Consider the following 27,205-nt stretch of genomic DNA (forward strand, 5'->3'; position numbering starts at 1 on the left):
TTAAGAGGACTCAGCTTGGGAGGTTAGCGTAGGAGGTAAGCAGACAGCTTGTCTGATGTGGAATGTGGAGGTGCCAATAGACAGCCAATTTTCTAAGAAACAGAACCATTCTCTGCTGTGTCCTTAATTAGAATGTCTGAAAGTGGTGGACATACTAATTATCCATTTAAATACTGGATCCTATATACACACCATGAGGGATTTTCATTTTCCTTTGAAAGACTATCACCATCTTCTTTAGAATTGTTATATTTTCCAAAGAATTGTTATATTTTCCAAATGTACCTCCTCCCCAAAACAAAAACCAAACTTTTGTCATGAAAATGTATTGCAGGCTACTTGTACCCTTTCTCCTTCTATTGCTTGGGGCTGGTGCACTGGGACGGCCCAGAGGGATGGTATGGGGAGGGAGGAGGGAGGAGGGTTCGGGATGGGGAACACATGTATACCTGTGGCGGATTCATTTTGATATTTGGCAAAACTAATACAATTATGTAAAGTTTAAAAATAAAATAAAATTGGAAGAATAAAAAAAAAAAAAGAAATCACAAAAAAATGCAGTGAAGAAGATAATTAGAAAATGCAAAAATAAATTGTAGAAATAAACATATCTGTAGAACAATAAAAAAAAAAAAAAAAAGGGTGAGAAACCTGAAAGTTAAGGAGGAAAGGCATCAGGAATAGTAAAATTTAAAAATTTTGATGTATGAAGTCAAAGTTAAATGCACGGTTGATTTATGTACTATCAGAGCAGTGGCTTACCCTTTAGAAAAATCATCCCTAATCTTTAAAAATAAGTTTTTGATCCATGCAGAGATTTAAACAGTTCCCCTCGCTTGGTACCTTGTATTGCTAGGTTCCAGGTTTTGAAGGATGAGGTAGTTTTTTTGTTTGTTTGTTTGTGATTTTTTGTCTTCATTTTTCTTTTTTGTCAGCTTTTAGATAGCATCCTTTAATATTTTGTTATTACACAGGAGGAAACCGCTCTATATCCTAGCTTCTTTCCCTTTTCCTCTTCCAACATTTGTCAGCTTTCAGAGTGCTTTTTTCCTTAATGATGAGGTAGTTTCTGAGCCTCTAGTGTTTCAGGCTACCAGATGCCCCAGCTAATCTTCAAGAATTTCCAAGGTCATGCATGGTCCTTATCAAAAGCTGCACATGAATATTCCATTTCTCCTCACTCCTGATCTCCTGAATCAATTTTGCCCTTTGGCCACTAGGAACCTGATATGGTGATTCCTCTCCCAACTTGAGGGGTAAATGGCAGAGCGGGGATGAGTTTTCATTTAAGCTGTGCTTCTCTGCCATGAACTGATTTGAAAGGACATGGTGAAGGAAGGGAAAAGAAAAGAAAGACAAGGGCTGACTCTACACAACGGTTTCCAGGGATGTGAAAGACAAGGAAGTTACCACCCTGCCTGCTCTCTTATTTCAGGAAGGTAATCCCCCTCTTCTGTCACTAATGCTGCAGTAGAAATTAGAGACCCCAAGAGGTGGCAGATCCCAGTTCTGAACTCATAGTGGCCCAGATTTTGAGGATATGACCGATTAGGCTCAAGGTTTGGATGGTGTACATACAATGAATACACATTTTCTCATTGACTTTCAATGAAGGCTCTGCCTCTTTTTTTGCATAGGCTCAAAAGCAAAAGCCAACTGTAAGGCATATTTGTGATCTGTAGCAATTATGTCAAACCCTGCATAAACTCTTTGAGTAGGTAGAACAGATCTACAAAATGGTCCATTTGTCCATCTCATTGCTTGCTATGAAAGTCACTCTGTTAATCAAGAAAGGTAGCTGCTTGGGACTGGCTTTCTCTAGTGCATCAAAAGAAACCCTGAAACTTGCTACTTTCAGGACCTTTTCTAGCTCTCCAATCTAAAAACTATACATGTTGTTACTTTATGAAAATGATCATTCCAGGCCTGGACTGGATGCAAATTACTTTGGGAGGATGTTAGGAGTGGGGACAATATATTTCTGTATAAATGTCTATGGATATCTACTGCAAAATCTGGGCCTTTCAGCACCTGCTGTTTGGATATTACATTTAGCCCAAACCTTTAAATTTACCTAAGAAAAACCCTCTTGTAAACTGTAAGGAAAACCAACAATTTTCTAGAAATGAAGCTTGGGCCAAGCATAAGCAGTGACCTTGGAGACAGAGTGTAAGTCATGGTAATGTTATTTGCAAGGACAAGCTCGTTCTGTATAATGAGGTTATTGACCTGCACCGTTTTAGAGCAGTTTTAAGCATGAGGGTGAGGCTCACTAAATCTCAGCCTGCAACATTAGCTAGAGAAGCCAGGACTGATCAATAAACAGCCACCATTACAGGCTCTCGGGAACCTTCATCATAATGGGGGCCATTATAATTTTGGTCAGGTACAGAAAATAAGGTAACCTATACCTAACTTCTATTTATCACTTGGACTCTCATTTGCAAATGAAAACCATTGATTATCTATTTTTTGAGAACGGAACTGGTTTTCCATTTCTCTCCTCATGTAATAGCCTGTGAATAAATGTGTCCCAGACTTCAAAATGCACATGAGGAAAGGAAAGAAGTAGAAACCTTTCTCTCAGGCCAGCTTTTTTTTTTTTTTTTAATCAAAGAGAGAAGCAATTACATGACATTTCACTAAAAATTCTTGACCCAATAAAGTATTGATGCCCAAATGCTGATTTTCCTCTTTCATAAGAAAGAGCAATAGAGAAAAGAAAGGTCATGGACCATATTGTGATTCTTTACAGCGGCTGGAGACAGACAGTATGATGCAGTAGCTTGATCTGAATGAAGCCAAACACTATGAAAAGCATCAAGCCTGGCAAGCAACGCAATAAAGCCTCAAAGAATTTAATCTACCTTGAAGGTGGGACTACTTTTTGTATTGATGGCAGCACACCAGGACAGAAATAAGTCCTTTAATGCAATGACTCGTTAATAGCCTTAAGATCACAACATATAAATAGGATATGTTGATCAAAAAGACAGCTCTGCCTCTGCTATTGCAGGATGGCCAATATTTCTTTACAAGTTATTTCATCGATTATAAATAGGGGAAGCATAACCCATTATGAGGTAATGGATGTTGCTATAGGTTGCTTCATTACCTTCACTGGCTCAGTGGCTGGTTTTTCCTTGTACAAATTCTGCCCTTTAGACAAAATCCCTTCCACATCCGGCTGTTTAGCTTGAACTGCTACTTCAGTTTCCTGGGGAAAAAGAGCACATACAGTGCAGATTAACTTCACAGTTAGCAATAAAATTACTAAATTTAAATATACCCTTGGAGACTCCACATGTATTGCAGATCAATTTCTGTGCAGTACAGAGGGGCACAAAGTAGTTTTCAGTGCAGAGAAAAGAAATAGAGGTCTTTGCATCACATACGAAAGTTTAAAAAAATTACCTCCAATTTACTTGAATTATCATAATACTATTATGTAGAAACAGAAGATATTTGCTATTTTTCAGAAAAGGTAAAATGCAGTTATAAGAAGTATGATCTATGCATGTGGTCAATATGGATAAATATGATAGTTAACTCCAATAATCTCAGTAACCATAATGTCCATTTTACTACACACACTTCTTATTTTGGCTCTGAATCCCAAATTTTGTTTCGAGATATTTAGAAACCAAACAAATCTTTCCACATCACTGTCAAAATGACTAACTTTCTTTCCAAAGAGTAAACACTTAAAGCACAGGATCAAGACTGATTAATTATTAAGCAGTCAAATTAAATAGACCTTTTGAGGAATGATTCAGTTATCCTTAAAAATCTGCTTTCCTTAGTCTGGGGAGGACTGCAGCCTGATCATATGACCAAAAAACAGGACCAAACAAAACATTACATAACAAAAGGAAAAAAAAAAAAAAACCCAAAACACCCTCTTTAGATACATGAATATAAAACTCTTTGCCACTGGCTGCTCTCTAGCTCTCCTGAAGAGAGGACCAAAGAAATGTGCATAAATTGAAGCTGAAGGAAGTGAAGTTAAATATTACAGAAGACTTTTTGGATGGAACACTTGTTAAACAGTAGGATGGAGTATCGATTAATCAATGTCAGGCGTCAGTCAGGGCCTGGGCAATCTTCCCCAGATAGCAATTCCTGATTAACCTGCATCCTCTTCCTCCCTCTCCTACCCTGAAGCCTCCCCCCACTGCGGTGTGTACGTGTCTTCATGCCACTGTTTCCTTTCTCCACTGCGTTTGTCCCTGCTCTCTCTCAGCTCATCCAAGCAGGGTGTCCTCTGAACCAAAATTACTACAATCTTATATGGCACAGTAGGGTTTCTTATAACTTGTGGGTGCTCATCACATGCTCCTGAGAAGGATTATTTCTTCAGTTCTTATAATAAATAGCAGTGGGAGGTAGCCACTTGGTTAAAAGAGTCCACAACATTAACTCTATGTGTTACATGGGTATGCGTGCAACACACAGACACACACCCACACGTCCTTTAGGGACAATAATTATGGAAGAAACAAACCTAAAATTTTAAGTATTAACTCATTCTCTATGATAAAAAGTTCTAAATGTGATTTTTTTTAAACAGCAAAATTGTAACAAGTTTAAAATCAGAGTGTACTTGGTGAGGGTTGGATCTTTCCTTCTTCCCTTGGAATGATTTACAAGGGCACCCAGTCCAAATTATATACCTTCAGACAATGAGCACAAATAGTCAACAATTTTACTACTGTTTCATGGATGCAGCAAATGATTAGTACTAACAGGTTCCTCTCCCTGCTGCCCTGAGCGGCACACAGATTTTTCCAACCAGGGGTTGAACCATTGAACGGGTGACCTCTGCTGTGGAAACCTGGAGTCTTAACCACTGGACCACAGGGAAAGCTCTCCCTGCACTCAGTCTTCAATTGAAAATAAATAATTCCAAAGATCACAAATAATTGATGCCACTCTTTAGGAGGCACTGGTAAACAAGCAGGGCTAAAAGACTGCATTTGCTATGACAAGGAATTCCCTCAGGAAATAAACACACACATTTTAATTCATAAAATCTTCACTGGCAAATGAACAGAAAGAGTAGCAAGGCTGACATGAAGGCAGTCCAGATATTACTTAGAGCTCCAAGTTCTAAGGAGGTGCTTATTAGATGGGCTACGGGATGCCATGTGAAAAGTCTATGTTTTACACTTAAAGAAAGTAAAATATTCCCTCTACAGGCCACTGAATTCACCCTAGATTTAGTTCTCTGATGAATGAGCATTGCAAAGTCACATCATTTCCATTAAATTTTTTTTTTTTTAATTTTTGGCCACACCACACGCAAGCAGTATCTTCCCTGATCAGGGCTAGAACTCCAGTTCCTTGTACTGGAAGCACAGAGTCTTAACTACTGGTGGTAATGGTGGTTTAGTCACTAAGTCATGTCCAACTCTCTTCAACCCCATGGACAGTAGGCCACGAGGCTCCTTTGTCCATGGGATTCTCCAGGCAAGAATACTGGAGTGGGTTGCCATTTCCTCCTCCAGGGGATCTTCCTGACCCAGGGATTGAACCCTCATCTCCTCTGTCTCCTGCTTGGCAGGCAGATGTTTTACCACTGAGCCACCTGGGAAGCCCTCCTTAACCACTGGATCACCAGGAAAGTCCACATCATTTCCATTTATAGAAATATTTCCTAGTACCATGTCCTTCCAACAACACTATTGCCATCTCTTCATCCTTTAATGAAAAAATGGAGAGTTTAAGTACCTGGATGAGATTAACACTTGGTCCAACAGAAATAGAGCAATGGGTAAGAGAAATAATATTCAGCTCTTAATTCTTTGTGAGTACTTCCCCTTTATGATTTTTTTTTGAGAACTAGTTATCTGATTATACATGCCTTTGATAAATCACTTTAGAAAGGCCATTTTGAAGATAACTCTCTACAATTTACCTTACTACATTTATTTGCAATGTGAATTTATTATTGAGGGTCAAATATTATTGCTTGAAGGATCAACTGTAGTAAATCTGATTAAATTCCTTTCATATGTCCCTTAGTATAGTTTTCTTAAGCTCATGCAAAATAATACACTATGAGAAGCTGATGATCAAGCTGAAAAAAATGGAAGTATATGTGAAAAAATTTTTAAAAATTGATATCCCTTCATGCAATTAAGATTTGACATGGAAAAATTTTAAAGCAAACAAACAAATACCAGCCAAATCACATGACTATGCAAAGATAAGAAAAAGCTGCTGAAATCATTAACTGTGCTGAAAATATCAACAAACTGCTACAGTGATATTAAGTGATTCCCATCAAGTGATATAATAATATTAACAAAACAGAGTTTCTGAAACATTACCATGTGTCTGGGCCTTCCTGATTGCTCAGATAGCAAAGAATGTCTGCAATGCAGGAGACCCAGGTTTGATTCCTGTGTCAAGAAGATCCCTTGGAAAAGGGAATGGCCACCCACTCCAGTATTCTTGCCTGGAGAATTCCATGGACTGAGGAGTGTGGCGGGCTACAGTCCACAGGGTTGCAAAGAGTGGGACACAATTGAGCGACTAACACTTTCACTTTACCACGTGTCAAACACTTTATTTTTTGTACATCTGTCCTCGTACTTACACTCCTACAAAAAGGGTATTATCTGATTTTGCAGATGATGAAACCAAGAGAGATTAGGTCAATTTTCCAAGGCCATATAGCTTGCAAATGGCAGAGATGATATTACCAGAAAGTGTGTGTCACTAAACCTCCACTTCAGCCTACTTTGTTGAGTAGAGCATGTGTGTGTGTGTCTCTGTGTGTGTGTATGTGTGAACACACATGCATATGCTAAAACTGGCAGTCATGCTTCTTACTATAATGTTATTTTTTTTCTCCTCTTTATCTCCAGTGCATTCTATAGTATCATTCCAATGGGTAAATGAGAGAAAATCCTATCTTTTCCCACAAAAAATAAATTCTTACATAGCCTTTAAAAAATTCCAAGAATGTCTCTTTGTGGGTTTGTGAGTGTCAAACTGATGATATCCAGGTCAGAGAATTGGTTTGAGTAAATCTTTTATCTCCCCAATGACCTCACATTTTTATATGATTTAAGATAAGGTGAAGAAGTTCACCACTAAAATGGAAACATGGCTAATTATAGTGGCCACTTTTTTCTAAGTAGAAAGTGTTAAACTTCAAAGAAAATTCAGACAAGAATGTCTTCGTGGGATTTCAACCAAAAAAACTCACTTCTAATAACAGAACATTTCCATTTAAGTTTTTTCTCTGCCTTATTTTTAATATATCCTCTGTAATATAAGATTGTGCACCAGGAGTTAAGACCCTTATGATATAACTAGAGTTGTTTTTTTTTTTTTTTTTTTTTTAAATCATTGTACTGACATTTCACTACAATCTTATGCATAATTTTAAGTATGTAATTTTTATTGAATAGGTAATAGGAAGAACCATTAATACTCACTAGGAAAATATTGTACTGTATTTTTAAAAAATCCTGCCTTGATAGGTATTCAAAATGGAGTAACTCTAAGCACCTTCCGTTTTATTTCTTTTTAGACAGCATTACTTATACTGCTGGTAGTGTTGGTCCTGACAAGCAGTGAAGCAATGGTTAGTGATTAAAAAAGACTGAACAGCACCTTTGGGGATGAAAGTAGCAACTCATATGCGAATTAATGTACACTCATATTTTTTAAAGAATTTATTCATTGACTATTATTTTTCTAATTCAATATTAAACTGATAGTATGCACACATTTCTTTTTAAACTAGAAGTTTGGTGCCGCTAAGGATAATATAAGAGAGACATATTTTGCCTTGTTTTCCTTAGTTATTTTGAATTTCTTTATATTTCTATCATTTTACTTATTGTTAACCTTAGAGTGTATCTATCTATATATATACACACACATATATATATGTGTATGTGTGCATGCTAAGTCACTTCAGTCGTGTCTAACTCTTTGTGACCCCATGGACTGTAGCCTGCCAGGCTCCTTTGTCCATGGGATTCTCCAGGCAAGAACACTGGAGTGGGTTGTCATTTTCTTCTCCAGGGGATTGAACCCGCATCTCCTGTGTCTCCTACATAGCAGGCAGATTCTTTACCATTTTCACAAAGTAAAAAGGATATCAACAGCCTTTTCACATATGTTCCAACATTCATTTGTGCATTTCCCAAACATTTATTTAATATTTACTATATTTCAAAGTCTTGGCTAGGAACTGGGAATGATACGTGGCAGAAGGATACAGCCAATCATGTATTAAACTTGGACTGCAACAGGTGAAATGACTAGCAATGTTCAGTGTACAATGGGGCATGGAGGAGCAACTGATCAGGTCTGTGTTTGAGGGACAAAAAGAGAGTAGGGGCAGGCCTTATTGGAGAAGAAAGGTTTGAGCAAAAACTTGGAACACAGACAGCTCAAGTGCCTGGTTGACGAAGGAATGGATGATGGAAAAGTAGTCAAGAGAGAATCTGGTATATGCAAAGACTGGAAACAGAGGCAGCATGGAGATCCCATGTGGGGAAATGGGAGGAAATGATGCAGGAGCAGAAGCAAGGACCAAAGGAAAGAAGGAGTTTTTATATCATCCTCAAGACCTTAGTGGAGAAACCACAAAAAGGTTTTTAAACAGGGGAATTACACTTTGATTTCTAATTGATATTCTAAAAATGAATATATATGAATCTCTGAATAGGTAGACAGATCTAACATCCATCTAATGTACAGTTTTCCACTCAAACAAGCTGTCTGAATAAGATACATATGCTGCTACTGAAAACAGAGAAAATATATAAAGATGACAACTATATTCTTTAGCAAACCTAAGTACCTCTTCATTTAATTTCCTTATTTATAAAGAGTATTTCCTGCCATTTGACTGTTTTGTCAACCACCACAATCAATGGTTTTTCTATCAAGTCTAAGATATCATGGATAGAAGAATGACTATTATGTCATGAATTGCTAAGTTTAAAAAAATTAACTTTGGAGGCACTTTTGTGGCAAATACTTCAATTTCAGAGATGTTGAGATATAAAAAAAATGATTTTGGAATCAATTCTAAGATGTTTGTGAAAATTATGATTGGCTTATTAGTTCATTATTATTCACTGACTGTGTGAAAATGTCTGCCCTGTGGGTGAATATGCTCTCTTCCCCATTGACTTTGGACTTCACCATGTGCCTCATTTAGATTAATAGACTGTGGGCAGACATGACTGCATGACAGCTTTGAGCTGGGTCTTTAAAGGCAATTCAGGATTTGTTAGTACCTCCAGTTCCTGTCTTTTACCATGAGATAATAATGTATCATAAAGGAGCTGCTCTTTCAGCCTGGGTTCTGGATGAGAAGACATTTGGAGCAGATCCACAATCTAGGATGAGAAAATCTCGTCTTGACCCATAGTGTGGAGTAAAGCTGCCACTGATCTGCAGACACATGAATGGTTAATCAATGTCTATTGTTATAAGTCACTGGAATTGGGGGGTCATTTGTTACTGCAGCAAGAGCTGACAATTACAATATTATAGTGAAACAAACATACAGTTTTATGGGAAGAAAAAAAAAACAAAGTAAGCCTTTAAAATAAATGTTCCCTAGTCACGTATATTGACTGCACCGTCTCTCATTCCACATACAAACTGTTTGCTAAAAAGGGTGGCAAGAAACGAAAAATAAAATGGAATCAATATTGTGTTAGAGCCTGACTTCTCTGGCCTAGATTGTCAGGCAGAGTCTGACAAATGAAGGCTGATGGATGGAAAAACATAACATTGTGCCGTTGAGTTTCTTTCTCTTTCCCTTCATGCTGGGTGACTGTTCTTTTATTTATCTACAATTAGGATTGCTAGACCACAGCAACACAGTTCTCCTTCACTGTAACGGCAGCCTGTCAAGTACGTGCCAAGCTGATTGACAAAGAATGACAGTTTCTCTCTCTCCATTCTGAGCTAATTAAGGGCAGCCCACCAAAGGGAGGCTTTCTTCTGATTTAGAGATTTATGGATTTCAAAAATAATCTGTCCAAATATACAAAATATAATGCTGTATTGATTTTTTAAAGTGGCAAGTGTTAGGAAGCCAAGAAGAGAGAATCTATTAAGGGACATAGGCTATTCAAGGCCAACCAAAGAGTACACAAAGGTACGACCATCAAATAATGAGACTGATAACCAGAAGCTACTCTTAGAAGCCCTCCATTCATAATGATGGGATTTCAAAGTCCTTTAGGCAGTAGAATGCCTTTGGCAAGTGAAATCTTACGCAACTCTCCCCAGCATCTTAGTTAATTCATTCAGTAAATATATACTGAATATAAGAGCATCTATTATGTTCTAAATTCTGTTTTGATACTGGATATATAGCAGTGAATAAAACAGAAACATTTTCTGTTCTTGTGAACTTCACATTCTAATGGGGACCATGGACAATAAAATATATAAATAAATTGAAAGTGAAAGTTGTTCAGTCATGTCTGACTCCATAGTCCATGGAATTCTCCAGGCCAGAATACTAGGGTGGGTAGCCTTTCCCTTCTCCAGGGGATCTTCCCAACCCAGGGATCAAACCCAGATCTCCTGCATTACAGGCAGATTCTTTACCAGCTGAGCCACAAGGGAAGCCCAAGAATACTGGAATGGGTAGCCTATCCCTTCTCCAGTGGATCTTCCTGACCCAGGAATCGAACTGGGGTCTCCTGCATTGCAGGCAGATTCTTTGCCAATTGAGCTATCAGGGAAGCCCAAAATATAAATTATGGCACATCAAAGAATGAAAAGTGTTAAAGAGAAAAAATAAAGTCTCAAGTGGGGATAGGAGATGTATGTGTGGGCTAAGGGAACATGCTGCTGCTGCTGCTGCTGCTAAGTCGCTTCAGTCATGTCTGAGTCTGTGCAACCCCATAGAGGGCAGCCCACCAGGCTCCCCGTCCCTAGGATTCTCTAGGCAAGAACACTGGAGTGGGTTGCCATTTCCTTCTCCAATGCATGAAAGTGAAAAGTGAAAGTGAAGTTGCTCAGTCGTGTCTGACTCTTAGCAACCCCATGGACTGCAGCCTACCAGGCTCCTCCGTCCATGGGATTTCCAGGCAAAAGTACTGGAGTGGGGGTGCCATTGCCTTTTCCAAGGGAACATGGGAGGTGGATATTTGAGAAAGTGTGTCCAGGGGAAAAGCCCTCATTGAGAAGGTGACATTTGAATAAAGATTAGGAGGAAGTAGGGGAATGAATCATGTGGTATTTCAGGGAAGGGCAATACATGCAGAGGAAAAAGCAAGTGCAAAGGCCCTGGGGCAGGAGTGTGCATGACATGATCAATACAAGTATAGGGAAGCCAGGGTGAGAAAAGTCTACTGAGCAAGGGGAGAGTATCAGGAAGCAAGCCAGAGAGATGGGGGAGGGTAGGTCCTGCCGGTCAATGATATGAGGACTTGGGTTGAGTGAGAATAGGAAGCATAGGAGGGTTTTCAGCAGAGGAGTTATGTGACCTGATTTTTTTTTTAAACTTATTTTTTAATAGATCATTCTGGTTGCTGTGTTAAGATTAGACTGAAGGAAGACAGAAAATAGATAGTAGTTATAAGCAGGCTCCCAAGTGGGTTCGTTAAATGTACATTGCTTGGAGGCAAATACTTGTTTGTAGAAACCTGATGCACTTACTCTAAAAATCTTTATAGATACAGTTCTTAAATGAGGACTAAATCTCTGATCTAATTCAGTAGCAACAAAGGACACTCACTGAAACTGCTGCTCCCCAGGTTTTACTATGTTCCTAGGTCCTTAGTGGAGAAGAATGTGGGCTCTTGACTGGTTATCTAAATGCCAGTCCTGGCATGAGTTAATTGCAATAAAGACCAAATGGCCCATAAATCCTAAAACATATTCTAAAACCTTTGCTATCTGGCCTTTTGAAGACAAAGTTAGCCAGTCTCTGATCCAAAGGAAAGGTTAGGATTGGCATCAGTGACTCTCAAAACCTTCAGGTACACAGAAAAGTTATATGGGCTGTTATTTATAAAGATAAAACACAAGCAACATTTTGTCTTTTATCTCCTTATATTGACTCATAGACATGTCAAACAATTTATAGTTATACTTTAGAGAGGGCTCAACAAACAAACATTTTAGGCCTTGTCCAAACTTGGATTCTATCACTGTCATGTAAAAGTAGCTAGAGACAATACATAAACAAATGAGCATGGTGGTTGTGTTTCAATAACAACTGATTTACTAAAACACATGGTGGACTGAATTTGGCCCTTGGACTATGGTGGGCTGACTCCTGCTTTGATGTATTATAGTGTTCTTGGAAGTAATCAGACTCAGGAATAAGAACCTGTGGCTTCTAGGCTTATCAATTTTGGAGATGGGGCAAGTTATTTAAATTCTCTAATTTCAGCATCTTTAATTATAAAATGGATGAAAGTGACGGATACTGTGGCTAAAGGGTTAAAAACAACTTTTTCCCCTCTGCATGAGACTTTGGGGCTTCCTTGGTGGCTCAGCTGGTAAAGAATCCATCTGCAATGCAGGAGACCTGGGTTTGATCCCTGGGTTGGGAAGATCCCCTGGAGAAGGGAATGGCTACCCACTCCAGTATTCTGGCCTGGAGGGGCTGAAGGGAGATGCCTGATCACACCATCCTGGGAAGCTATGCTTCTCTGCCTATGGTCAATGGCAGCCTTGTTCAGTTGCGTATAAGGCTTGCTGATGGGCTTGGCAAAAACCTTTTCTAAGATCCACATTTTATTTGCACAAATGTGCTGCTCTGAATTGAGAGACTATAAATGATGGTATGTCATAGTCTAATTGACAGCACTTTCTTCTTCGTGATAGATAAAATAATCATTCATATTCTAATCAATAGTGTCTTAGAAACAATTAGATATGGTATATGACCAGGATATTCATCGTAGGGCAGGATCAAATGATTTAGTCTATGCAAAGGCAATACTGTTACAATTTATTGAAAACTTACTAAGTATCAGGGCTTGCCTGGTGGCTCAGACAGTAAAGAATCTGCCTGCAATGCAGGAGACCAGAGTTCGATCCCTGAGTTGGGAAGATCTCCTGCAGAAGGGACCGACAACTCACTGCAATATTCTTGCCTGGAGAATTCCAGGGACAGAGAAGCCTGATGGGTTACAGTCCATGGGGTCCCGAAGAGTTGGACATGACTGAGCGATTAACACTTTCACCCTCACTAAGTACCAACATTCTGCCATGCACTTAACATTAATCATTTTAATTAATCTCATTCAATCTCCATTGTAGAGCCTTTCAGCAGACATGGTTCAGATTTTAAAAGGGAGGTTAAGAAACTTGCCTAAGGCACAAGCAAACGGTGGATGTGAGATTTGAACCCTGGTCTGTCTGATGCATGTCCTGCACACTTATTCACTATACTATAGGTTACTTGAATTTAAATATGATACAGATAGACAATTAGATTTTGTTTGATAAATCACAGGGTTTAGAACCAGAATAAAATAGTTTTGATTTATATGCAATTTTAGTTTAAATCAGGGTTTCTCAACCTCAGCACTACTAACATTTCGGTCTGGGTAACTGTTTGCTGTAGGGGATTATGTATTGTGAGAGGTTTTGCAGCACCCCTAGTCACTATTTATAAGGTGCCAGTAGCACTTCCTCCTCTCTTTTGGATGTGCCAACCAAAAGTATTTTCAGATATTGACAAATTCCCCTGGAGAATAAATCACCCCTGATTGAGAACAACTGAATTAATGAATACGTGAATGAACAAATGAAAGACTGTCTAACTACTCATGGTCTATATTTCCAGTGTACATGAAATACTAGGATTTCATATGAATACCTTTCCTTTTTCTTTGTGGAATGTTGTTTGCAACTCTATCCATTTACATATTTTTTCAGATGTACTACTATGTACACTATGACTCTTAAACTACACTTGAACATGGTTCTGATGAACTCTAACCATAGTTGAATTTTTCCCTTCCAGCTGAATTATCCCTAAAAACACTGCTTTAAATAACCCAAAGTGGTTAAGGAAGACAGATTTTAACAGATTTTTAAAAATCTTTGGAATAGAGACACATGTATAACAAAGTAATTTTTCCAGGTCTCTGAATCCTCTTTTTCTTGCTTTGTACATTCACCTTGGCCAGTGGTATTTGCATTATTTTCAACCAATATAGCACAATCCTAAGTTATCATCCATGTGGTAAATGGACAAGTTTCTTGAAGTCTTGACAGAGATCATTTATTTTAAAATCAAGTATTATCAAAAAGAGTAGAAGTTTCTTTTTAAAATATAAAACAGCAGTTAGGGGAATTTTCATTGAAAGCAAAGAAAAGAGGAATTCAATCTGACACCGTAATTGACACACACTTCAAATAAAATTAAAGGTGCTTTGTTTTTTACTGTTAAATGTTGTACCAAAATCATAGTCATTATCTAAAACAACTCTTTTTAATGTCTTCAACAACTCATAAACTCAAGGAATCAAATGAGTAGCTGAATTAAACTAGTATTAAAAAAGCCACAACAAAATATCTGAGATTTCTCTTCTAAATAGCTTTTCCTTAAGCATGTATAGAAAACAAAGCAAACGTGAAGGTTTCTGAAAAGAAGAGAAACAACATATGATGGAATAAAGTCGTTTCTTTGGTTCATACAACATGTTAGCTTTCATTTTGGTTCCCAGGTCTTCAACTAGTCGGCCATACTTAATTTTTATGCTCTTGCAACTTTCTATGATTTGTACCATTCCAGCAAAGTGATCATATTTCATTTTTCTCCTGTAAAATCTATGATAAGATTTCAGGTAAGGAATTATATTTTAGATGTGTATAGCTACTAAAATTCGGAATATACAGATGACTCATACCATCTGTAAGAGAAAGCAAACAATCAATAGAAAACTGGAAAAGAACAAAATAGTGCCATCTGCACCAACATAGATATACCTAGAGATTATCATACTGAGTGAAGTAAGTCAGACATAGAAAAATAAATATATGATATTGCTTATTTGTGGAATCTAAATAAAAGGGTATAAATGAACTTACAAAATGGACATAGAAACATGGATGTAGAAAACAAACATGGTTTCTAGGGGATAAGGTGGGGGAGAGATGGGATTGACATATATTCACTACTACTATATAAAACAGATAGTAAGGACCCACTGCACAGCACAGAGAACTCTACTCAATACTCTGTAATGGCTTATATGAAAAAGAATGTAAAAAAAAAAAAACAAAACCAGGGGATATATGTATAACTGATTCACTTGCTGTACACAGGAAACTAGCCCAACATTGTAAATAAACTAGACTTCAAAAAAAATTTTTTTTAAATAAAATTAAGCAGAGTCAGGTATAACTTAGTGAATAAACAACAAGAACAACAACAACAAGCCAAGTATGTGAATAACCAACTCATAGACAACAAGTTTGATGCACAAGAAATGAAAACCTGTTCAACCAGATACACAAATTAAATTAATAAATTCATGTCATTTTCTGTTACTGTGGAAAACAATTTATGATATATAATAAAGATATGAATACTCTAATGTCAGTAGTACTCTACTGTAAATAATACTCTAATACTCTAATGTCACACTCTAGCAAAGTAATACTCAAAATTCTCCAAGCCAGACTTCAACAGTATGTGAACCATGAAATTCCACATGTTCAAGCTGGATTTAGAAAAGGCAGAGGAACCAGGGATCAAATTACCAACATCCGTTGGATCATTGAAAAAGCAAGAGTTCCAGGAAAACATCTAGTTTTGCTTTATTGACTACACCAAAGCCTTTGACTGTGTGGATCTCAACAAACTGTGGAAAATTCTTCAAGAGATGGGAATACCAGACCACCTTACCTGCCTCCTGAGAAATCTGTATGCAGGTCAAGAAGCAACAGTTAGAACCGGACATAGAACAACAGACAGGTTCCAAATTGGAAAAGGAGTACTGTATATTGTCAAGGCTGTATATTGTCACCCTGCTTATTTAACTTATATGCAGAGTACATCATGAGAAACGCTGGGCTAGATGAAGCACAAGCTGGAATCAAGATTGCCGGGAGAAATATCAATAACCTCAGATATGCAGATGACACCACCCTTATGGCAGAAAGCGAAAAACTAAAGAGCCTCTTGATAAAAGTGAAAGAGGAGAGTGAAAAAGTTGGCTTAAAACTCAACATTCAAAAAACTAAGATTCACGGCATCCGGTCCCATCACTTCATGGCAAATAGATGGGGAAACAGTGGAAACAGTGAGAGACTGTTTTTTGGGGCTCCAAAATCACTGCAGATGGTAACTGCAGCCATGAAATTAAAAGATGCTTGCTCTTTGGAAGAAAAGTTATGCCCAATCTAGAGAGCATATTAAAAAGCAGAGACATTACTTTGCTGACAAAGGTCTGTCTAGTCAAAGCTATGGGTTTTCTAGTAGTCATGTATGGATGTCAGTTGGACTATAAAGAAAGCTGAGTGCCAAAGAATGGATGCTTTTGAACTGTGGTGTTGGAGAAGACTCTTGAGAGTCCTTTGGACTGCAAGGAGATCAAACCAGTCAATCCTAAAGGAGATCAATCCTGAATATTCATTGGAAGGACTGATGCTGAAGCTGAAACTCCAGTACTTTGGCCACCTGATGCGAAGAATCGACTCATTTCAAAAGACCCTGATGCTGGTAAAGATTGAAGGCGGCAAGAGAAGGGGACAACAGAGGATGAGATGGTTGGATGGCATCACTGACATGATGGACATGAGTTTGAGTAGGCTCTGGGAGATGGTTAAGGGCAGGGAACCCTGGTGTGCTGTAGTTCACGGGTTTGCAAAGCGTTGGACACGACTGAGCGACTGAACTGATCTTAATGTCAGTAGTTCTACTTCTAGGTATTGTCACATGGGTTACTGAAGAGACCTACCAAGTGAACTTTCAGCACTGTTCACGTTAATGAAAAATTGGAAACAACCTAATTATTACTCATTTGGAATCTCATAATCCTATTGATTTGCTCTATTTAAATCAGAAATACTTTGAACAGATTACTTATCTATCCTAAAGCCACTTTAAATCATTGTTCCCATTTTATAAGGTATCCAAAATTCTATTTAACTTATTTTAAAATTTTATTTAGTCATTTTTCTTTTCATAACTCATTGAAGATATAAAAAATAATAAAAGAATAATGCTATCTATAAAAAATCTGACGTCAGCTATGTCATATACATGATATAATCTCAGATAACATTTGCCTAGTTTTGAGTGAAGCACAGGAATGTATATGGATGTGTGCCTAATTTTGTTTTTGTGTTATCTCTCCAATTATGTAAATCACTAATACTTATTACTATGCTAATACTAGAAGATATATTGTAATAAATGGTACCATGAATTATTAATTTTGTGTTTCTTATCACCTACTTCAAATAATTTAGAAGACAAAGATGCTTATCTATCCATATTTTCTCTACATGTTAATCACAAAAGTTCTCTCAAAAAGCCCTGAAAATTAAAAGTATGCATGCATGGCTTTGTAATTTCATGGGTCAATAAGTAGAATTTTAGTTATATTCTACACTTTCTTGTGAATGCTTCCATATTTTGCCTTTTGAATGCTTGACAGAATTATTAATTTCAATAAAATCAATCTCATTTGAATGACTAGCATGTTATATCATGTTATTATTATAAATGCAACTTGAGTTTTCTCATCTTAAAATTAAAACTATTATTAAAATAATCCAAGTTAAATAATTATGGCTTCTGTTATTAACTATATACATTGTGCCCTTCTTATGATGAATAATTGATATTTATTATTTCCAGAGGAGGTAATGAAGTATTTATAAGATGGAAGCTGTGGCATCAGAAGTATTGGTTATGCACACTCTCAGTTTTTAATGTATACTGTTTTGAAATTACAGAGCAAATTGAATGCATTTACACTGGGTGATAGTTTAAGTAGTTAATTTACAATTAAGGTGTTTCTTTTTCAAAAAACATATGTATCAAATATGTATTTGAAGTATTTGTTATCCTCCATAATATGTATAACTTCAAACATAACAATATATACATATTTCTTTTCCAAACATGAGAATGAATAAGTCTAGTCATACCAATACTACAGTTCATAAGACAGCCAGGAAGAATGAGAGAAATCCATGACAAAGAGAACAGCAGATAGATGGCAATTTGGAAGTATCTGGACTACAAAGGTGATTTCTAAGTCATGTATTCGATACAACTGACTAAAGAATATAATAACATCAGCTAATTGTGCCTATTAGATGAAAGGAGTACTTTTAATATACAAGCTAGAATTGTATTTGTTAATTAGATTTATAATTTACATCTATTTTCAATGGCATTTGTTATTGTTGTTTATTCACTAAGTTGTATCCTACTCTTTTGTGAACCTATGGACTGTAAACCTCCAGGCTCCTCTGTCTGTGGAATTCTCCAGGCCAAGAATACTAGAGTGGGTTGCCATTTCTTTCTCCAGGGGATCTTCCCAATTCAGGGATCGAACTCCTGCATTGCAGGCAAATTATTTACCACTGAGCCACCCGGGAAGCCCTTCAATGACATACAAATTAATATAATAAGTGAAATCTCAGGATACAGAACTGTATGCTAAAGAGGAAATACTACTGTGGTATTCCTTAAAGCCCTATTTTTACAACCCTATAGAATTTCACTAGAGATATTCATCTTTAATTTAAACCAATCCTTTTGGTAGTTCTTTTAACTCTTAAATATGAGTGGTAGATTAAATTGGTACACATTAATGAGATGCAAATGAACAGTAAAATAGATTTACTTAAAATAAATATTTCTTAAAGCATTCTCTTTAGTGTTAAATGATTTTTCTACATATTTGTCTTTTTCTTCCTCTTTTAAAATAAAATCACAAAGATAATGGCCATAGCTTCTGTTGCTTTTGGTTTTCCCTGCAGCAACTGATATAGTGTTCTATCTGTAAACACCAAGTCCACACTCTCCCCACTCAAAACAGTATGATGAGTGGCTGTATGTTGCTATAACTTCTTGGCAGTCATCCTTACCTATAATGATAGTCATACTTCCTCATAGAGCTGTCATAATCACATATTTAGAATTTTAAGTACTCTTCTGCGGTAACTCACAGATTTAAGGATTCCTTTAGCAACCAATATAGTTTAATGAGTAGAGCATGGCATTTCCTGATGAAAATACAAGTTCACAGCCATGAAGTCAAGAGAGCTGACAAACTTGCCAGGCAGACAAGGAGTATTGGTACAGAGACCAGAGGGTCGAAAAGAGTACAGAGACCTGCGTGAAGACTGTAGATCATGTATGCCATGTATCAGTAATTTTCTCTCACCTGTCAATCCACACACCATCTTACAGAGGAACAGGAGGAGAGTAAAGGAATCTTAAAGACTGGCCATTTATTCAAGTGATAGCAACTCATATAAAGAGACTGGTAAATTGGTTTCAGAGTGAGATCTTTTTTTCTCACTATCCAGCATGGAGGAAGCTTACACAGATCAGTGAGGAATAAACAAAGAAGTTGCATTTGTGTGAGTCAATATTTGACCCCAAGACCTATCTATATGATTCCTCCTGTATATTTACTATATTTGTGACTATTTGCCTACTTAAGAATCCATCACATGGACTTCCCTGGGGGTCCAGTGGTTAGGACTCCACCTGCCAATGCAGGGGACATGGGTTTGATCCCTGGTCCAGAAAGATTCCACATGGCGCAGACTAAGCCTGTGCACCACAACCACTGAAGCCCACGTGCCGGACAGCCTGTGCTCCACAAGAGAAGCCGACGCAGTAAGACGCTCGCACACGGCAACTAGAGAGGAGCTTCCGCTTGCCCAGACCACGTGCCGCAATGAACATGCACACCGCCCAAAATAAATAAATTATAAATACATAATTTTTAAAAAGAATCCATCACAATGTTTTTCAAAGTGTAGTTCCCGGACCAGTGGCATCAATAACACCAGGGAAGTACATCTGAAAAATATCCTCAGGTTACTCCAACTACATTAAAGCTTGAGATACATGGCTGTACATGGTGTATACTAGAATTGGGAATGGGTAAGTGTTAAGCCTAGAATTTCAATCCATTTTCATACTTACGGATATAACATTTATCTTTGAGGGATACAGCTTTGCAAATAAACAGCTTCACAGACACAGATTTTTGAGACAGGCAAGTAAGAAAGGTAGTTGTATTTTTTTTTAAGTTATGATTAGAAAAATGGGACTTTTTGAGTATTGCAAAAGGCAAGTGCACCGCACTTCTGAAGGGATGTGAAATCCCAGTCTGTTATTTTCTATAAACACTTACTGCCACCAAGGGTGGTAACTTGCAAGTTCAAAACCTTCCTCGTTTAATGTCCATTGTTTCTACCTTGTATTCTATCTGCCAATCAAACCCATCTCTTGGGCAATATAGTCAGTAAACCAGGTGGTTCATTCATTCACTTAAAGATAAATTGTTTGAAAACTATTGGAAATGTTCCCACATTTCTCCTTCACACATACTCAGAAATGGATGGCATCCATATACAGAGCAGAGCTTTCTTTTGAGAGAAATTAAAAAAATAACACTAACATTGCTTCAAATGTTCTCACATAACCTACTCCAATGTGTCATTATGTAAACTTGCTCTTAACAGAGAGTGGAAGACTGGTAAGTAAGTAAGAAAAAAAAAATTAAACTGTAGTGAAGTAACAACATGATTTTAACAAAGTGTAGAAATGGTTTAGGGTGACAAAAGGACTTTTACAGGTCTACTTGGAGCAATAGAACGATCAAGGAAAGGATAGGTCTGCTTTTGGAAAAGATGGTAAACTACTGGTAGATGGAAAATAGAAGTGGGAATCTTTTTATTTTGATTGGGTTTGTTTCTGCATGTCAGCAGCAGTGATATTCTGAGTGCGAAGAATAAAACACATAGCAGAGAGAGGAGCCCAAGATGGGTAAAGAGATTAGGAAGTTCCCAGCTGCTCAGAATTAACTCTCTTGATCTAGATAAATTACATCTCAGGACACTAATGAAACTAGCAAGTCAAACAGGAAACCATGATGAGATCTCTGGAAGTTTGCGAAAGCGCATTTTTTATTTCCTAAAGGAAAAATAGGTGTGGGAATAAAATTTTAAGCTTCTACATAGTTATTTAAGACTTGGTTAGAAAATGCAACACTGAATAAAGCTACAAGCCTTCGTCAATTAATGAAATATTTTCAAAGAATGGGAATCAGTTGACATAGGTACTTTAAAAGGACAAACCCTGTCATAGCCATTACATACAGTTAGACTGATAGAGAAGGCAAATATTTACATGCCAGTTCCAAATTTTTTGAGAAAATTAAATCTGCACTTATTCTATAATTTGTCATCACATTGAGTTTCTGTGTGGGACTGTTTGCTCAAAAGGGCAAAGACTATTTCTATGCAATTCAAAGGTTTGTTTTAATATTTTCAGGTTATAACCTTCAGACTAGAATCTATTTGTCATAAGGAACATTCATTAAAATCCTTGTTAAAAAAGCATGTTCTCTTTGTAAATACAGTTGTAAACAGTATTTGTTGTAATAAGAAAAAGACCAATAACCTAATAGAAAAGAAATGGAAATGTGTAACAGTGCACAGAAAAGGAAATACAAATGACTCAGAAACATTTTGTGATTCAAAAAATTTCATCCTCTTTCAAAAGAAGAATGCAAAATAAAATGACAATGAGATGACTTTTTTCTTGCTTAGCAAAAATAAAAAGGTTGATGACACAATGAATTGGCAAAGATCTCTGGGAACAAACTCCTTCATATTACTGATGGGAATACTGTATGAAGAGCTATTTGGCCATATTCACTAAAATAGCAGATGTCATTTTGACCCTGTCATTTTACTTCTAAGAACTTATCCTATAGGGATCCTTGCTATGTGAAAAATGACATGAGCTTAAAGTTATACATTGTATTATTGTAGCAGGAATAAAACTTGAAAATCAACTAAATGTTCATTAGCCTGAATGTTGGTCAAATGGGTTACGGTACATCCTTAGAATACAATAGTATACAACTGCAAAAATGAGACCATTCTTGTGCTAATATGGAAAATAATTGTTTTGATCATTAAATGGGAAAAAACACTGCATAAAGTGTTTATAGTATTCTATCAACTATTTTTTTAAAGCAGACAGGAAAAAGAAAGAATATGTACACAAACACTCATACACTCACACCCTCTCCTTGAAGTGCTACTGAAGAAACTGATAACTTCAGTAGCTGAAGAGAGCGAAACAGAATGGCTGAGAGATGGAGATGCAAGGGAGGATTTGAATTTTTTACCACAAGAAAGTATTATTTTTTTCAACAAAGAAAACAACTCTCACTTTTGAAGTTTGTCTTAAAGGATGCATTCGTGTTCAATCTTAGAATAAATGACCCAGTATGAGCTTACTGCTAGAGTACTAAGTCTTTTTTTGTAAAAGGACCATGCAGATATGTAGATTCTCTTAAAATCAGAAACAGAAATGAAATGATATTTAAATGAAAACAACAGTTTTACAAAATACCCATACCACATATAATAAATACAAAAACGTGATTATATTTGTGGGTTCTTTGCCACTAGAGCCACCTGGGAATCCTCTTATTGTGCTACACAATAGCTTATTTATCAAGCTGATTTCATGGCTTATCACTGGGTCACCATTAACAATGTGAAATACAGTTTTATTTTTTTAAATCGGAGTAGAGTTGCTTTACAATGTTGTGTTAGTTTCTGCTGTATAGCAAAGTGAATCGGCTATATGTAAAAATGTAGCCTCGTTTTTGGATTTCCCTTCCATTTAGGTCATCTCAGACCACTGAGTAGTTCCCTGAGCTACACAGTAGGTTCTCATCAGTGACCTATTTTATATATGTACAAATGTCAATATAGTTCCTTTACATTATCTTCTGTTTGCCCCTACTACCAAAGTCCTCATCTAGGACCATGTTACTCCTCAACTACCACAGTCATCTCCTGGCTGCTTTCCTTTTTTGGCGACACTCCTCAAATTTGAGCGTTTGCCAGCCACCTCTCTTTAAAAGTTCCCACATCTCTCAAAGATACTGTCCAAGCTCCTCAAAGTGAAATACACGCCTGGGCTTACATATTAATATCATTATATTTCTTTTTCTTCCCATACTTCATACCATTAATCACTTTCATATCTTGGTTCTTGTTGCCTTTTCTCTCTGAAACCCTTTTCCTTTTCCTCACACACATTTCACTTTATCAATTCCCACTCATCTTTCAAAGATTCAGTTTAGATATTATATCTCCCAGGAGACTGTCTTTGGAGCATAGCTTCCCAAACTTTAGTAAGTGAAAGCATTTTTGGAGGGCTTGTTAAAATAGTTTCTTGATATTCACTCCCATCTATTTTGATTCAAGAAGTCTATGGAGAGGCCCAAGGAGTTACATTTCTAACTAGCTTCTTGGTGATGCTGTTGTTCATCAAGGGACCACATGGAAGAGCTGTGCTCTAAATAATACCCCAATTAGGTTAGGTGTCACTCTTCTGGGCTATCACAACATCCTATAACTGTACTCCCTACATTACAGTGTAAATGCTTCTTCACTGACTGCATTTAGTTCAATGAGGTATATTTATACATCAACTCATCTCTAAGCAAATTGAGAATGAGGGTCACCTTAACATAGGAGGACACTGTAGTTAATAAATGGTTTGTTAGCTGAATGAAGATTTCATTAGTTTAGTCTCATGTCTTCCTTTGCTTAGAGAGGTTGATCAGGGATATGCAAAATAAAGTTCACGTGCACATCAGCAGTATAATATTTTTGATGAAATCTCCAGATGACAATTTGTAGACAAAATGGAACACTATGAAGGCAATAAAGCAATTAGACTTTGATAACTAACTGAACAATCAAAGGAAATGAATGGTTTAATTTGATGTCAAAATGGAGGTTTCTATTGATATGCTGAAGAGCTCTGCCTTAGGATTCGATCTTAGTGGAGAACTTTGTTTTCACAATGTAGATGAAGTTGTAGAAGGCAGACATATGAAGCCTGAAGTTGAAAACAACCTAAGAGATTGCAATGCAATGTATGATAGAATCAGAAACTGAAGATTACCTCCCCATCTCTACTTCAACTGGATTAATGGCTTAACACATTTATTAAAGCTTTAAGCAGTTTGGAGTGAAGAACAGATTTTCTTTCTTGGAGAAATGAATGAAGGGGTAGGGTAGTAAGAGGGCAGAACAATGAGAACCTAGGCAGAGGAGATCACAAGTAGATGGAGATATTGTCGCTAAAAATGGAGAAACTGAAATCACCAGAGATGAACCAGAAACAGACACAGAATAGATACAGATGCTGCCTCTCCATGGCAATGAGTTTCTTGTGTCTTCTCTGCTTTGGTCATGATTTGATCAGTAGTGTCAGGGACCGAGGTGGATAAGCTTGAGTAGGGCCAGGAAAGTTACTCATGGACCTGCATCTAACTGTTAAAAAGGTAGATGACACAAGGGCAAGATGGAGGACAAGTCAACTAGAAGCAGCATATGTGAAAAAGAATTAGTGATTTTCGATATTAGTAAATTCAGTGTGAATCAACAGTATGATCCAAGTATTGCTGGAGTAAGGAATACTGCAGTGGTTAAAGGCATGGACTGTGGTAAGATAAATTTGGTAGTGTTTTGAGAGTTTAACAAGTATCCAGCCAGGGACTGAGTTGCCCTTCTTCCCTTCTCATAGAATTTCTTCTAGAAATTTCAATTTCTCCTAGAGTGGCACTCTTCAGACTGGCATACGCCCCTGGAGGTACACAAAGCATTTCCTAGAGATATGTGGGCATAGATGGCATTCGTGGAAGCAGTTTCCAAGTTCTTAGCTTCTACAAGGGATTTGCCTAGGCTTGTTCCTGTGGTACATACATTACATCAATTATCATTCCTACTTTTTAGTTAATAATAGTGCTCCAACTTTACAAAACAAAAGCACACTTGTCTGATGTATCTCAATGGTGTATTTTACCTAAGACATATTTGTGCCAAATCAGAACACAATTCAAAATATTAATGATTGAAATCCTCTTTTAATCAAGGTACCATCATGCATTTACTTAGTCACTTCATTCATAGAGTCATTTCCAAAAATCTACTCGGTACGTATAATAATTGCTCATCAAAAGTTACATATATTTAGGCAATTTGGTTATTACTAGGTTTACTTATTATTAATGGTTGTAGATATAACTCAATCTAAAGGATTTTTAAAAATACTTAGCAACTTACAGTCACATAAAATTGTTTTAAACACTGAATTTGAAACCATAGTGTGTATTTGTCATATAGAAGCATGAAAGAGTGGTTAATTAAAGACTTTATAGCATAAACATATATTACATTAGGATACAGCTCTTTGCATGTTATTTGGGGAAGTGAAATGGAAATATGATTTAAAAAAGAAAGAGGAATGATATGAAACTTCTAATTATTAACAATGTGCTTATTTTCTGTATTTTTTAAAAAGTGGATAATGTTATATATCCTATTGCTATGATATTTGGATTCCACTGGATACATTCTAAAGAGTAATGGAACACTTTTTAAATGTCAATATTTACAATATGCCAAGGAGGGAAAGCCTCTTGATGAAAGTGAAAGAGGAGAGTGAAAAAGTTGGCTTAAAGCTCAACATTCAGAAAATGAAGATCATGGCATCCGGTCCCATCACTTCATGGGAAATAGATGGGGAAACAGTGTCAGACTTTATTTTTCTGGGCTCCAAAATCCCTGCAGATGGTGACTGCAGCCATGAAATTAAAAGACACTTACTCCTTGGAAGGAAAGTTATGACCAACCTAGATCACATATTCAAAAGCAGAGACATTACTTTGCCAACAAAGGTTCGTCTAGTCAAGGCTATGGTTTTTCCTGTGGTCATGTATGGATGTGAGAGTTGGACTGTGAAGAAGGCTGAGCACCGAAGAACTGATGCTTTTCAACTGTGGTGTTGGAGAAGACTCTTGAGAGTCCCTTGGACTGCAAGGAGATCCAACCAGTCCATTCTGAAGGAGATCAGCCCTGGGATTTCTTTGGAAGGAATGATGCTAAAGCTGAAACTCCAGTACTTTGGCCACCTCATGTGAAGAGTTGACTCATTGGAAAAGACTCTGATGCTGGGAGGGGTTGGGGGCAGGAGGAAAAGGGGATTACAGAGGATGAGATGGCTGGATGGCATCACTGACTCGATGGACGTTGAGTCTGGGTGAACTCCTGGAGTTGGTGATGGACAGGGAGGCCTGGCGTGCTGTGATTCATGGGGTCGCAAAGAGTCGGACACGACTGAGCGACTGAACTGAACTGAAGGAAGGAAAGTTATGACCAACCTAGATAGCATACTAAAAAGCAGAGATAGTACTTTGCCAATAAAGGTCCATCTAGTCAAGGCTATGTTTTTTCCAATGGTCATGTATGGATGTGAGAGTTGGACTGTGAAGAAAGCTGAATGTGAAACAATTGATGCTTTTGAACTGTGGTGCTGAAGAAGACTCTTGTGAGTCCCTTGGACTGCAAGGAGATCCAGCCAGTCCATTCTAAAGGAGACCAGTCCTGGGTGTTCATTGGAAGGAATGATGCTGAGGCTGAAACTCCAATACTTTGGCCACCTCATGCCAAGAGCTGACTCATTGGAAAAGACCCTGATGCTGGGAGGGATTGGGGGCAGGAGGAGAAGGGGATGACAAAGGATAAGATGGCTGGATGGCATCACTGACTTGATGAACGTGAGTTTGGGTGAACTCCGGGAGATGGTGATGGACAAGGAGGCCTCGCCTGCTGCAGTTCATGGGGTCGCAAAGAGTTGGACACGACTGAGCAACTGAACTGGACTGAAGGAAGGAAATGGATGCTAACTTTAAAATGTGCTAGCAGATACTTAGTTTTCCAAACTATTCATATTTTTTAAATTTTATAAGCAGAATGGTCTGAATACCACTGTAATAGAGGTTCATTTGGAGTTCTCTTCCTTGTCTTGGCAGGGAGCGTTTGACCTCCTCCCTGCCCTCATAAGGAAGAGAACCGTAAAAGCCACACCTATTTCTTCTTGGCCAACAAATTGTTAGTTCTACTTGAATTCTCTGTTCCAGAAATTCTCAATTCAAGAAATTCTTCCCAA

At 37.4% G+C, this 27,205-nt stretch overlaps 1 protein-coding gene across 19 annotated transcripts in view; it reads right to left on the minus strand.

Moving 5' to 3' along the window:
* The window catches only part of DMD (dystrophin), a 2,667,987-nt gene that overhangs the window by 748,816 nt on the left and 1,891,966 nt on the right, over positions 1–27,205 (minus strand). For all 19 annotated transcript variants that reach the window (XM_086387503.1, XM_086387509.1, XM_086387510.1 and 16 more), the window contains one exon: positions 3,116–3,217. In XM_086387503.1, the coding sequence (XP_086243629.1) occupies positions 3,116–3,217 (102 nt within the window). The remainder of the gene's footprint in view (positions 1–3,115; positions 3,218–27,205) is intronic.

This window comes from Bos grunniens, chromosome X (genome assembly GCF_055505025.1).
Source record: "Bos grunniens cultivar Pamir isolate PY7600 chromosome X, Bosgru_T2T1.0, whole genome shotgun sequence".
Lineage (NCBI taxonomy): Eukaryota > Metazoa > Chordata > Mammalia > Artiodactyla > Bovidae > Bos > Bos grunniens.